The sequence below is a fragment of the Chiloscyllium punctatum genome, chromosome 4, assembly GCF_047496795.1.
Source record: "Chiloscyllium punctatum isolate Juve2018m chromosome 4, sChiPun1.3, whole genome shotgun sequence".
NCBI lineage: Eukaryota > Metazoa > Chordata > Chondrichthyes > Orectolobiformes > Hemiscylliidae > Chiloscyllium > Chiloscyllium punctatum.
In genome coordinates this window covers 46,429,639-46,443,747 of record NC_092742.1, presented here as the reverse complement: position 1 = coordinate 46,443,747, position 14,109 = coordinate 46,429,639, and the positions used below count along the sequence as shown (strand labels likewise).

The window sequence follows — 14,109 nt, the reverse complement described above, 5'->3', positions numbered from 1 at the left end:
GTTGCTCCTTTACTTGCAGTCCCATTTTTATGCCACTATCCTGTTAGCATAAGGTGTCAAAGTCAAAGAATATTGTCACATGAATGCTTCACTGCATCTCAACCCAGGAGACACCCTCCTCCAGCATCACTTTAGTTTGGCTCAACCCTCTGCAATGCCTTAAAACACGATCATGTCATTTCTTCACGACATAACCTGCAAGCAGTTTCACCATATCACTGCCAGTTCCCTCCATGTCTCCATCACTCAGATCTTTCCTCTTCTGAACACAACACTCTGAACTTCAATGCATCATTCCAGTTACATCAGAAAATAACTGATAATTGGCATATTAAATGACCTTCATTAACTGATACGGCCGAGGGGTCTGCTATTGATTTGTTCTACCACTCACATCTTTGGGACTTTCATTAGTGGCAGGACAACATCAGGGAGTCCCTATCACATTTTAAAAACTTCTGGAATAATTTAATAAACGTAAAGGAGGGCACGTTAAGAAAAATGTGAAGTGATGCATTTGGCAGACTAACAAGGCAAGGGAGTAAAAATAGAATGGTAGGAATGTTGCAAATATGGAGGATCAGAGGAATCTTGGTGTGCATGTCTATAGATCCTTGAAGGCAGCAGGTCAAGTAGATAAAGCAATTAAAAATGCAGATGGAAATCTTGCCTTTATTAATCAAGGCAATGAATAGAAGAGGAGAAAGTGAGGACTGCAGATGCTGGAGATCAGAGCTGAAAATGTATTGCTGGAAAAGCGCAGCAGGTCAAGCAGCATCCAAGGAGCAGGAGAATCGATGTTTTTGGCATGAGCCCTTCTTCAGGAATTAATATAAGAGCATGGATGTGATGAAACTATATACAATGTTATTAATAAGTTATGAATAATTATTAATAACTGACTATATATAATGGGGCAGCACAGTGGCTAGTACTGCAGCTTCACAACGCCAGTGACCTAGGTTCGATTCCAGTCTAGGGCAACTATCTGTGGAGTTTGGACCTTCTCCCCATGTCTGCATGGTTTCCTCCCATAGTTCCGAAGTTTGGTGAATTGAGTATGCTAAGATGGCCATAGTATTGAAGAATGTGTAGGTTAGGTGCATTAGTCAGGGGTAAATATAGGATAATAGTGGAATGGGTCTGGGTGAGATACTCTTCAGAGGGACGATGTGGACTTGTTGGGTCGAAGGGCCTGTTTCTGCACAGGAGAGATTCTACGATAGCCAGGTCACAATTGGAGTACGGCATGGAGTTCCAGTTGATAAAATGTGGAGCTGGAGAAAACACAGCAAGTCGAGGAGCAGGAGAGTCAACATTTCAGGCAGGACTCTTCATCAGGATTGGGGAGGGGTAAGGAGACAGAAATATATATGAGGGTGGGGTTGGGGGAAAGGTATGTGTGATAGCAATAGGTGGATGTCAGTAAGATGTGATTGGTCAGTGGGAACAGTAGAGCGGATAGATGGGAAGGAAGATGGAAAGATTAGGTCAGGTCAGGTCAAGGGGGTGGGGAGGAGAGGGAGATTTGAAAGCTGCTGAATTCTTAGTTGAGGCTATAATGTTGTAAGGTCCTGAGGCGAAATATGAGATGTTCTTCCTTCAGTTTATCTGTGGCCTTATTTTGACGGTGGAGATCCAGGATGGAGCTGTCATTATGGGAGTGGGAGAGTTGAAATGGCTGGCAACCAGGAGGTAGGGTTGATTGGAGCATGTGGCCCAGAGATGTTCCCTGAAGTGGCCTCAAGAGTTTGTGTTTTGTGTCCCCAATGAAGAGGAGACCACAGCGGGAGCAACGGATGCAGTAAATCAGGTGAGCGGAAATGCAGGTGAATCTCTGCCAAATGTGGAATGATTCTTTGGGGTTTTGACTAGAGGTAAAAGAGACTCAGCAGCCGCATGGAAAGGTACCAAAGTATGGAGGAGAGGTTGGTGGGGAACGTACAGTCCTCACGAGGGAAATGGTGCCTATAGAAAGTAGATATGAGTGAGGAAAGAAATATCCCTTGGGGGTTGAGGTGAAAATGTTGGATGATGATGATGTGTTGAATTTGGAGACCTGTTGGGTGGAATGAGGACTGGAGTCACTGTCCTTGTTGTGGTTGGGGGTACAGTTTGAAGGCAGAGGTGTTGGGAAGGAAGATGTGGTCGAGGACATCATTGATCACAGGGGAGGGGAAATTGCAGTCCTTGAAGTAGGACATCTGGGATATCCTGGAATATAATTGCTCATCCTGGGAGCAGATACAGAGGAATTGGGAGTATAGGATTATGTTTTTGCATGAAGGGGTGTAGTCGAGAGGTTTGGGCTTAAAATAGACATGGTGTTAAGGCAATTGCTGGAGAGGTCTAGGAAGGGAAGCGAAGTGTCAAGAGATGATTCAGGTGAACTTGAGGTCAAGGTGGAATGTGTGGGTGAAGTTGATGACCTGTTTTGAGCTCCTTGTGGAAGCACCGATGCAGTCAATGTAGCGGAGGAAAAGATGGGGGACACTGCCAGTGTAACTGCTGAAGAGCAGTCATCTCATTGTACAGGTCAACAGTCACTTTGTTGACTGGCTTACTTCTGCTCATGGTTTTATAGTTAAAAGTGGAGGCATAAATCTAGACATTATGGAATAGGCCACCGAGTAGACGATAGAAAGCCTGGGTGGAGTATAACAGGTATCTTAGCTAGATGCCCTATGGAAATGCATACTGATTTCATATTGGTATATAAAAATCAGATGTTCATAAATTCATCTTAAAAGCTATTTCAGAGAGATCAGAGGTCAAAAATGTAAACAAGGTTAAATTACTGCTTTTGAGTAGCTAAATCTCCTAGGAGGTATTTGACACTCCATCCCAAATGGACCAACTGTTTTTCTAGATTTGTTTTGTATGGAACTCAGCTCATTATCACAACCCTAACTTTATGCTACATAAGTGAATGCACATTAAGTATGATTAGCCACCATAGTCAGTACTCATGATTTACCAGTTCTTCAAGGAGCTTTCTTAAGACCTGTGATTCTCTTGCAAATTAATTGATCAAAGCTAACTGCTCTAAGTTTACCCCTTTGTGCAGCTTTTCTTTTGACACTAAGAAATGCCTAAGTCATTATGATGCATGTTATTCAAAAGGTTTGTGTAACCTCATGAATAATATAATTATTATCACACCTTATTATACTCCTGGTTTCTGTTGTAAGAGCTGGAATAGTATGGACCAAGTTCTGTGAAAATGGGATTTGCATACAGTCTGGCATAGACTCAGCCAAAACTTTCCCACTTTAGGTTCGCATCACGAGTACCATTGGCTATAGAACGCATCAACTTTTTATAATTACATCTGTGGAATGGAGCTGTAATAAGTAAGCTTGAGTGAGAATTCTTATGCTTCAAGGTAAAAGATACCACCTGGAAAGACTCTGCACCTGTTTTCAGTTTCAAGTGATTTGCTGACTGGAGATTTCCACTCTTTTTTGTCTAAATGTGCACTTCATTTCAAATGAAAAACTTCTTTTTAAATTTGGTTATTCTTGTGCACGGATCCCACATACAAGTCTCAGTACTCAAAGTCCTGCATAAAAGCCCACCACAACTTTGTAGTTCATCCTTTTGACCAAACTGCATGATCTCACATTATTTTGCTGAGGTAGGTATAATGATGGGTTTTATATGCAAACTGAGTATACAGTAGTAAAAATGAAGGAGAGAAATTCAACATTTAGTTGTTTAGAAGGTAACATTTTACAAATCTGATGTTCAGTATGCTTATGGAGACTTTCTCCAGCACTTTGGAGGCAGCTAAAACATATGGTTGCTATGGGATATCCTGATAGCCAGCCATCTGACAACAACTGCTCATTAATGCAGGTGAAGAAAGAATTGAGCTGCAGCTCTAATGTAGTTTAGTGAAATTAGTTATTTATGAAACAATGAGAATTGTAGCCATGAGTAGATGCTGGAGTTAAGTAGATAAGTTGAAAGATTTTCAAAGATGACAAGCACAACTGAAATAGCTTACACAAAAGCTAAGCTAACTTTATTCACATGCAATATGTTTCTACAAGAAAAAAAAAAGAGAACTGATCAGATTTCAATTGGTTTTGAACTCATGCTCTACAGTTCATCCTTTAGATGCCACTGACTTGAAGTCAAGAATGGAGGCCAGGTTGAGAATCAGCAAATTGTATATCAAAATCTAAAAAAAGCTGTTAAGCCTTGATTGTTTCAATATAAAACACTTCACAACATACTGCCTTACCACAATCCTATACAGTGTCAACTTTAAGGATTCATTCTCTTGGAAAGGCACTGACCTTGTACGGATAATATTCAGAGAAAAAGAAAGTCTTTTGTTGCTGGCCTGGTCCAATGTATAGGGGGGAAAAAGAAAAACTGATTGAAATCAGAGGCTCTCAGTAAGTGAGGATTTATTCACAGCCCAGAAATCAAAAGAAACTTTGCAAACTTGACTTTGAGAAAAGGATTTCCATACTGTTGAAAAAGCAACACTAATTCAAAAGAATGTGGTATGGCTCAAAAACGTTATTCCTTATCAGCAGGGTGCAAATATATGAAACAGTAGCAGTCCTGCATCCAAAAGATGTAAATTTCTGTTATCTTTTGTCCAGCTAGATAAATGGTCACAATATGCTTTAATGCAAACCACAAAAAAATTGAAAACTGATAAAAATTTGGTCTGTCACATCCTAACTGAAGATCTCAGACTTTTTAAAAAAAACACTGGCACTATTGTGACTAGTTAATACTTTTAAGTAGCAAATATTTCAAGATTTTTTCAATGTAGGTCAATTACAACTAGAATGATGGGTGAACAAGTGATGTGCAACGGTTGATGGTAGACTGAGCAAATTTAAAGTCAATTTTGCAGGTGATGTATACATATTCTCAAATCAATGGCTACCTTTCACAAATTGGGTGCCTAAATCTAGATTTTTTCCCCAGAAAAGTCTGTACACAAACTTTGAAGATCAAAAAGGCACATATGAAGCAAACCCCAGATCAGGATAAATTTACCATCTTCCCCTTGCAGTTTTTGCTAGCATGTTATAGGAATGCTAGACTCCAAAAGTCAAATCTCAGACCTAATTTCAAGTAGAGAAGGTCAACAAAACTAGAGGGAAATTCAGAGTTGTTCTGGATCAGGGGAGGCTTTACTCAAAATGAAATCCAGTGGCCAAGATTCAAAGTATCCAAGACTTTAAATCTCCAATTTTTATACTTTCAAGACTAAGCAATTGAATTACCAAACATTAGAAAAACTGCCAAAACAAACATGCATTTAAATTGCAAGTGTAAGTGAAAAACCTTCACTTCTACCAAGCAATAAGTAATTCCATTGTCATACCATGTGCATCAATACCAGCTATTGCACCCACACAAAAAAAAAAGCAGCAAATTCTGAGTTTCGATGACTAAACAGGACTGTTAAACACATACACAGGTAAGTTAAGTGGGCGAGAGCGCTCAGACTCTGCAAAAAAGTTCACCCATCATCCAAAAGACAAATATATTGCACAGGAAGTGTTTAATTAAATGGACTGTTATCTTACCTCACTAGAAACTGCTTAAATCATGAAGCACTCAATAGCAGTATAATCTTACATATATATATATATAGTTAGGCAGTTGAAGCAATAGCCTCCACATCCAGTTAACCAGTTCAGATTTTAATAGGGAATTAAAACCTGAAATTTGTTTGACAAGTTTATTTATATACTGAATAAAAACCCAGGTGCTGGTATGCAGAACACAAACCCCTTTAATTTGTAATTTACAACCCTGTAGAAATGCATAGTAAATGCTGAAGTGTTACCCAATAGCAACAAGAGAAAATGTATAGACAAATTAAAAAAAAACTTTGCAGGACCATTCTACCATTTAGACTTTGGACATGCTGTCAGTTCCTAACTGGTAGGGAGGCGATGGTGAAGTGTTACTAGAGTCATATTGGAGAATTTGACTAGCAGAGTCCGAATTCAGCAACTGCCGATTAAACACAGGAATTTCTTCATTACTGACTGCTCTGCTACAAGATTTATGGGTTGATTTTGTCCCCTGCAAGAATACATCAAATCGCATCAATATCTATATCCTCTTCCTCTTTTGTCTTAATGGGTTTCAGAGTTTCCACTTTCAGTTCTCTTGCAGAGCTATCGTAAACCACCTGTAAAATAAACAGGATTTGTTTAAAATGAATGCAACACACATTACGCATAAAATCCCAAAGTAGAGTTGCCAAAGCCAAAAAAAATTTGGCTAGATGTATAGATCAAAGGGTACATTGACAGCTGAAATCAACCACTTAGAACACTAGTGCTCCAATGTGTACTAACTAGATAAAGTTAGAAGGGAACGAAGGTAGTTATAATTTTAAATATTTACCTCCACATCTTTCTCCTCTTCAGATTCCTCCTCTTCCTCTTCAGATTCCTCTTCAGCTTCTTTTAGCCACTTAATAAATGGATCTGCCTTCGCATGTATCTCTTTGGCAAGTTCTTTGGGGACATACTTCTTGGATACCTTGCATACAATAAAAATTAGTTAAAATCAGAACTAAACATCAATACTGAAACCCATACACATGTTAAGCTACTAGTTGTTTTTTTTGGAAGTTTTAGTCAAAGTTCTGCAATCTGAAGTCTAAGAACAAACAAGGGCTCGCCATTGCATAGAATTAGTCACCTCAATAATTCAAAATGGGGTAACATCAGCTGGTTTACGGAAGAAAAACAGAAGTGAGTCAGACTAGGAATTCAACTTTAAAATTGAGATTTTCACTCAACTACTCTTGAGATTGAATGGATGTCATTCAGCCAAATTCTCAATGGCTCTTAATTTCAAATACAGAATACTGATAACCAATCTAGTAATTGCCATTGCATAGATAGTACATTCACCAACTTTTTCATCCATTTTTACAAAAACCCAATTAATACATATCAACATTCAGCCAAAAATAGTTTTCACATTTGTTCAACTTACTTTCTCAGCCCAGGCAAGAATAACCTCTTCTTCCAAGAGATCAGCATCATAAAGCTGCTTCAATACATGTGGAACTCTGGGCAGCAGTTGGTCCCGATGTATTTTCACCAGACACTCAAAGCCACCGAGTAAATACTTCTGAGCCTTTTTATTACCATGGCAGAACTGTCAAATGAACAGTTTGCAAGGCAGTGTTAATCTAAAGTTTTTAAAAAACAAATTTCTGGAGATACTCCAGTCTAGCAACACCTATGAAGCAAAAGCAGTTAGGGTTGATTCCAGGGAACTTTCTGACCCGTCTGCCTTCTCTCCACAGATACTGCCAGACTGGTGGAGTTTCTCCAGCCATTTTAGATTTCTAGCATCTGAAGATTTGTTCAGTTGGAGGGAAAAGTTACTTACACGTAGAAAGTGCCGTTTATATTTCTTGATCTGATCTCGTATGTTCTCATCAAAAAGCAGCTCACTTAGTATGAGAGGGCCCATAGCTATTACATCCAGTCTTTCAGCTTCTGATCGAAGATCTTTATCAGCAGAATCAATAATGCCCTCTTCCTTCTTTTTCTGCATTTAGATATCACAGCCAAAAGTTAGCCATTAGATTTCAGCAAGTTGATAATATTTCAGACTTTCAATGATCTCTGTTCAGAAATCGAGTAAAGTCAATAAAGCTTATCACATTATATCTAACGCACCCACATATGGGAGAAGAGGAACCAAACTTCAAGGCAAATTTCCATAATTGGTATTAGATCAGAGTGATTCTAAACCCAACTTCTGTACAGCCTATAGAGATACTTCCCATGACTAGCTATCAAAAAGGACCACTTTATGCAAATAACCAATTCTGGAACTGACAGTGAGTTAAAAATTAGAAACCAAGCTCTGGTAATTGCTTATTGTTCATGCTTTTCGTCAGAGCATCAAGTACTGGAGTTGGGATGTCGTTGTGATACAGCTATACAAAGCCATAGTTTGAATACTGCATACAGTTCTCGTCAACCTGCTACAGGATGTTATTAAACTACAAAAGGGTGCAAAATATTTTTACTATGTTGCAAAGACTGGAGTATTTGAGTTAAGGCAAGGCTTATTTGGAATGATAAAGGAAATAGTAGAGGCAGGTACAACACAGCATTTAAAAAACATTTGGGCAAGTACATGGATAGGAAACATTGAGGGATATGGGCCAAAACATAGGCAAAAAGGGGTAGTTCAGTTTAGGAAACCTGGTTAGCATGGAGGAGTGGGGATGAAAGGCCTGTTTCTCTGCTGCATACACTACTTAAGTTTCTAAATGGAAACCATGAGAAAGTTAACTTTGAATTTCAGAAGCAAAGCCAAACTTAGGGGCCAATATATTTGAAGATGCAGGACATAATGAATACCTTGACAAAGTTGTAGAATAAGTTCACTCTGTCCTCTAAAGTTTTTCCCAGATCATCACTGAGTGTCAAGTTTTTGGCATGCTCACTGATTTCACCCATTCGACGCCTCTGGGCTTCCTCTGTAGTTTCTTCACACCAATCATCATCATCATCTTCACCATCCTAACGGAGAAGTGGGTCAATAGATTAACTTTTCCCCCTCCAGAGACTATGAACATCAAGCAGTTTAACTAAAATTGTGTGCAAGCCAAGCAGCCAGAGTGGTAGGTCTGGTTGAGGAAGTGTTTAGGATCCAGACTGTATTGCTCACAAGCAACATATTCAAATCAGCTTCCAAAAAAAAAAATGGATAAAACATCTGGAAAAAAAACAAACAATCCAGTAAAGGAGAATAAGGAGTGTAACTTGTTAAATTGTCAAGTTTAAAAAAGTTTAGCAGCTGAAAAAGCCTGTCTGGGATGTTCTGCAAATTCTTATGTACAAGGTGAAAATTTACCACTGCTTCTGGTGCATCAAACTCATTGTGGGTGGATGATTCTGAATTAGGTACTGATCCATTCTCCTTGTCTTTGCCCTTTTTGGTTTTCTTCTCTTTCTTGGCTGAGCCACCATCTCCATTTTCTGGAACACACATTATGTAAATATCTTAATTACTGCTGGATTTGAGCTTTGCAACTCAAATGGTAAAGAAAAAAAAACAAACACTACACTTACCAGGTGGATTTTTAAGAATGAACGTGCAGAGCTTGTGGCGTGTGTCAAGCATGCCTCTGTATCCACAGGCTTTACAGGAAATACCAATAGTTTGTTTCTTTGGATTGACATGCTGAAAAATTAAGATCACATCTTTATTAAATTTGAAAAACTGCAGGTCATGTACATTTTACAAAACTCCATTTAAACCAAGGAGAAAAAAGTAACTGGGTTCAAGTCTAAGTCTATGCTAAGGCTTAATGTTGGATATTCTGCAAGTCTAATAGAAGTATTGTAAATAGGTAGCAGGCAGAGAATTATATCAGCTCAATAACAACTTCCCTCTAGTTTGATGGGGGAGGGGGAAAATAAAGAGAAAAATTGAAGTCTAAAATAACTTATACTAATGCCAGACTAGTAAACTCAGTACAGGAGTAATGCTGGCAGCTACATGAGGTGTAAACACCTGAACAGCAACCACCTGAATTCAGCAAATGTACTTTTAGGTTTTGTGGGCACAGGTGGCAATGAAAATTATACTCCAGTTGAATTTGAACATCAGAGTGCAGAGCCAAAAGTAGTTAGAAGATCTGTTTCTCAAGTTTGCTTGAAGCTTTCATTGGAAAGTTTCAGGTCACAATAGCAAGCACTAGAGGATTAAAAAAAAAAGTTAAAAAAACTTGGGTCCATGCCAGTGGCCTCAACAGGGATATTGTGCAATCTGTTAACTAGATCATTGAACAGCAGTAACTGTATGCTTAAAAAGTACAAACTATCACTTGGGAGGAAAAAAGGTTAGTCTTGCTTCTCCCAAAAATGACAAAAGCCCTTTTGAAATACTGGAAGACATGGCTGTGGCATCATTCTATGGCTGCTGAGGAACAAATTGGCAGAAGATTGAAGAGGGCCTTGAAGGTGTCAGTACATTAAATCTATTAGACATGATAGTGGCCTGCCAACATTAGGCAGAAATCCTCAAATGGAGATGAGCAGCATGGCAGGCTGCAAAGAAAGAAGAACTGAATGAATAAAATGCACAGGTTTGTGGAGTGGTGATTGACACTTGCAAATTGAAAACATTCACAAAGTGACAAACTGCACCAAGCTTTTCAAGAGACCCCTACCCTCAAATGGTTTTAATCATGCTCCATGTAAAGCTAAAAAAAAAAAAAGTGTTCTGTACTGACCAACAGTATTTCATACTTACTGAACACTCACCAGGTCAGTTTCAGGATTCTCACACTCATTACAAAGGACAAATTTCCTAATGAATCCATCCAGCATGTCTTGCAGCTTATTCGCCTCATGAGATCCATTCACAATATAACGGTCATTCTTTGAATCAAACTGGGTCTGAGCTCCCAGCTCACAACCAAAAAACTTGGTGGGATCTAAGATTTTAAACATTAAAAATGTTTAAATCAAAGCATTACAGAATTAGTAAGATTTTCAAATTTTAATATCCAGTGACCATCAAGCTCAGCCAAAGTAGGATAGTACAGCTGACTTCTGCATTGTTTCAGCAACCAGCATTTACCACCTGCAAGTCACAGATTTAATTCAGTGATCTCATTTTCTGCACTAGGACAGTCAGTCAGAGGACTAGGGTTTGGCATTAGATGAAAGGACTAACTGCACTCAAAAAGTACCTCAATTTTTTGCAGCAGACCTAGTTTTCCCCAAACTACGTAACAATCTAAAAAAAAATGAAGTGGACAAAGTGACTTTATGCCTCAGCAATTCAGCTATTAAAACCTAGATCCAAGTACATGTAGTGCTGGGATTGTTTAATTTAAAAAAAGGGTGCAATAGTTTTATGGTTTGAGAAAGCTGTACAGATTTGCTCCATAGTACATACAGCCGAAGATCACCTCAATTCTTATATTTATAACCGACAGCCAAATATCTAGTTATTTCACCATGTAAATAATAAAGCCGATTTCATTAAATCGCTTCATTATTTTAGGAAAGTGTGCCCTTATTCATCACCTCCCTTCAGGGTGGAATAAGCTCCAAGACCAATATTGAAATTCAATGTTTTTGTTTTAAAAGGCTAATTCAGAACAGCTCAATGGGAAATTCTACAGAGAATGCAGATTTAATAAGCCATTGTTATGTGGTGGTCATCAACCAAAAAGAATGTTGTGAAATCTGAATGGGTTCAGAAAAGATTTACAAAGATGCTGCCAGGGTTGGAAGATTTGAGCTATAGAGAGGGGTTGAATAGGCTGGGACTGTTTTATTTCCTGGAATGGATGCCAAGGGGTGACCTTATAAAAGTTTATAAAATCACAAGGGACGTGGATATGAAGAGACACGATCATTTCTCTGGGTTGGAAGAGTCCAGAACTAGAGGGCATAGGTTTAGGGTGAGGTGAAAGATATAAAAGGGATCTAAGAGGCAACTTTTTCCACAGAGGGTGGTACTTGTATGAAATGAGCTGCCAGAGGAAGTGTTGGAGGCTGGTACAATTATAGCATTTATAGACAATAGATGGAGTAGGCCATTCAGCCCTTTGAGCCTGCACCGCCATTCAATATGATCATGGCTGATCATTCCTAATCAGTATCCTCTTCCTGCCTTATCTCCATAACCCTTGATTCCACCATCCTTGAGAGCTCTATCCAACTCTTAAAATGAATCCAGAGACTGGGCCTCCACTTCCCTCTGGGGAAGAGCATTCCACACAGCCACCACTCTCTGGGTGAAGTTTCTCCTCATCTCTGTCCTAAATGGTCTACCCCGTATTTTTAAGCTGTGTCCTCTGGTTCAGCACTCATCCATCAGCGGAAATATGTTTCCTGCTGCCAGAGTGTCCAATCCTTTCATAATCTTATATGTCTCAATCAGATCCCCTTTAAAAGACATCTGGATGGGTATATGATCAGGAAAGGTTTACAGGGATATGGGCCAAATGCCACTTGATTAGGTTAAGATATCTGGCTGACATGAACAAGTTGGACCAAATTGTCTTTTCCCATGCTGCACATATCTACATTACACACTCCAACACTATTGTCAACTGTTGGAATTTCTCATTTAAATAATCAGATGGCACAAGTGGTCAGACTAGCTACCAATTTCTAAAATAAAATGAGAGAGATTTTAATAGCTAAAGCTTTTGCATCGGTGTAGAATAGTTAAGAAAGTGGACTGTAATAAAATTTCTAATTAGAGCTAGACAATGGCATAACCTCTGGCATATGAAGCTAGAATTAATACTTACACGTTGGAGGCCGATTAAGCGCCTTGGCAACATCAACCATGTTGACTATTACTGTCTTTATACCATTCCCTTTGCCCTCGACCTAAGGAAGATCACATTTTAGCTTTTGACAGTCAAGTTCCAAGTTGAAACTAATTCAAACATTTCCAATCACTCTTACCTTAGCAATCAGACGGGGCATTTTGTACCGATAGAATTGGTCAGACACACTGCGGTTGACGTTGACAGCCATTCTGGTTTACTATTAGATTTATGAGTAAAGTGAAAAGATCTTTGAATGGAATTTTTTGGTATCTTCTGTCTGAAGAAGAATGGATGACATAAACAATTGCAAGTGTACTCGGTCTCTGACATGAAAAAGTTTGCGCCACTCAGGCTGCAAGTCCCCCGTTTGTTGGTTAGGTTTCCCCGACACAGGTACCAATGGCTGCGCAACAGCTCTGTGGTGCAAGAGAGAAATAAAGGGTGAAAAATTAAACAAGGTATATTACTTCTTTCATACTCTGCATAGGGACATCTTTGGACTGCAGATTGGACGATATAGTTTACAAAGTGTTCTACAATCATTACATTAGATCAATAAAAATTATGCAGCTTTGTTTCTTTAAACAAGGAGAAAGGAAAACAGTTAAAAACACAAGCACCTCTCCTAACACAGATGGATTTAATACACAGTATTCATCTCAAGTCAAATATTCAAAGTTTGTGTCAAATAAAAAAGTACTCATCTATAGTTGTATAGATGAAAAAAAATGCACTTGAGCCAATGGCACGAACCAACACTAACGAGTGTAATAAACGATCAGCCAGGTGGCATTTTGGTGACAAGGGGATTGAGAGAAGGAGAGGCGGCAGCCAAACGCTGAGTCATCGCCTGATGCAGCAACCCAGCGTCCGCAACACGTGAGTCACTGCCCAGCACTACCATGCGCAATGCACACTTTGCAGGGCAGCGAAAAAAAATATTCCACTCACCTCAGTGGAGCGCTTCTGAGCGACTACCCATCGACGGGTATTCAAGGAGAAATAAGGTTGCGAGATTGCAACACTCGGGAGGGGCCCACCATAGTATCTCAGTACAAGCCAGGACCATCCGACCAAGTGGCGCAGACTGCGTCACACGGTCATGGAGGGAGGGAGGGATCACTCAGTTCCAGCCGGGCCACACGGCGCCATTTTGAGAAAACCCTCATCCAGTTTTCCCAACACGTTTCGGCTATTACCCATCCACTTAACCGCACCCAAGTTAAATTAGCTACCTTATACGGAGAACCTTACCGTTTTCACAAAACAAAGACATAAACACAAGCCTAATCACTCTTGGATATAGGTGAACTACTGGACGGCACGTAACGGTGCCGAGACGCCGAATTCCTTCTGTGCGCAACAAATAAAAAAAGCCCGTCGATGGAGCGAGACGCCCTCGTTTGCGGCAATCTGTGAGCGAGAAAAATCACAAAGTCAACGTGAATCTCAAACGTTCCCAATTGCCGCCTTAATTCTTGCAATTTGACCCGAATAAATTATTTTAACAAGCTCGCCCTCGCGCTCCACTCCCTCCACCACGCTCACCTCCACGACGTTTGCCCCACCACCCACAAAAAAAACGCTTTTCTATATCGACGCCAGTTCGTGACGGTGCAACCTAGCTTGATAGCATGCTAGACCCGCCTCCAGCCCGTGCTACGATTGGCTGTTGCTCAGCTACTGGTTTTCTCATTGGAAAGCCGTGGCAGCGGCTTTTGTTGTACGTGGTCGAGCGGCTAGTCATTCAGAGTGACGTCAACGCGCAAGGTTGTGAAGTTTGG

The 14,109-nt window shown here is 39.7% G+C and overlaps 1 protein-coding gene across 1 annotated transcript; it reads right to left on the bottom strand.

Annotated features, from left to right (window-relative positions):
• Nucleotides 1-4,001: 4,001 nt before the first annotated feature.
• Nucleotides 4,002-13,894, bottom strand: eif5 (eukaryotic translation initiation factor 5). Its single transcript, XM_072568568.1, has 12 exons — nucleotides 13,874-13,894; nucleotides 13,580-13,738; nucleotides 12,462-12,741; nucleotides 12,302-12,383; nucleotides 10,293-10,465; nucleotides 9,096-9,207; nucleotides 8,878-9,002; nucleotides 8,382-8,543; nucleotides 7,396-7,557; nucleotides 6,994-7,158; nucleotides 6,394-6,531; nucleotides 4,002-6,175 (listed from the first exon to the last, which is right to left on the bottom strand). Exons 3-12 carry the CDS (start codon nucleotides 12,531-12,533, stop codon nucleotides 6,080-6,082), a joined length of 1,287 nt encoding a protein of 428 aa, XP_072424669.1. The 5' UTR covers nucleotides 12,534-12,741; nucleotides 13,580-13,738; nucleotides 13,874-13,894; the 3' UTR covers nucleotides 4,002-6,079.
• Nucleotides 13,895-14,109: the final 215 nt, after the last annotated feature.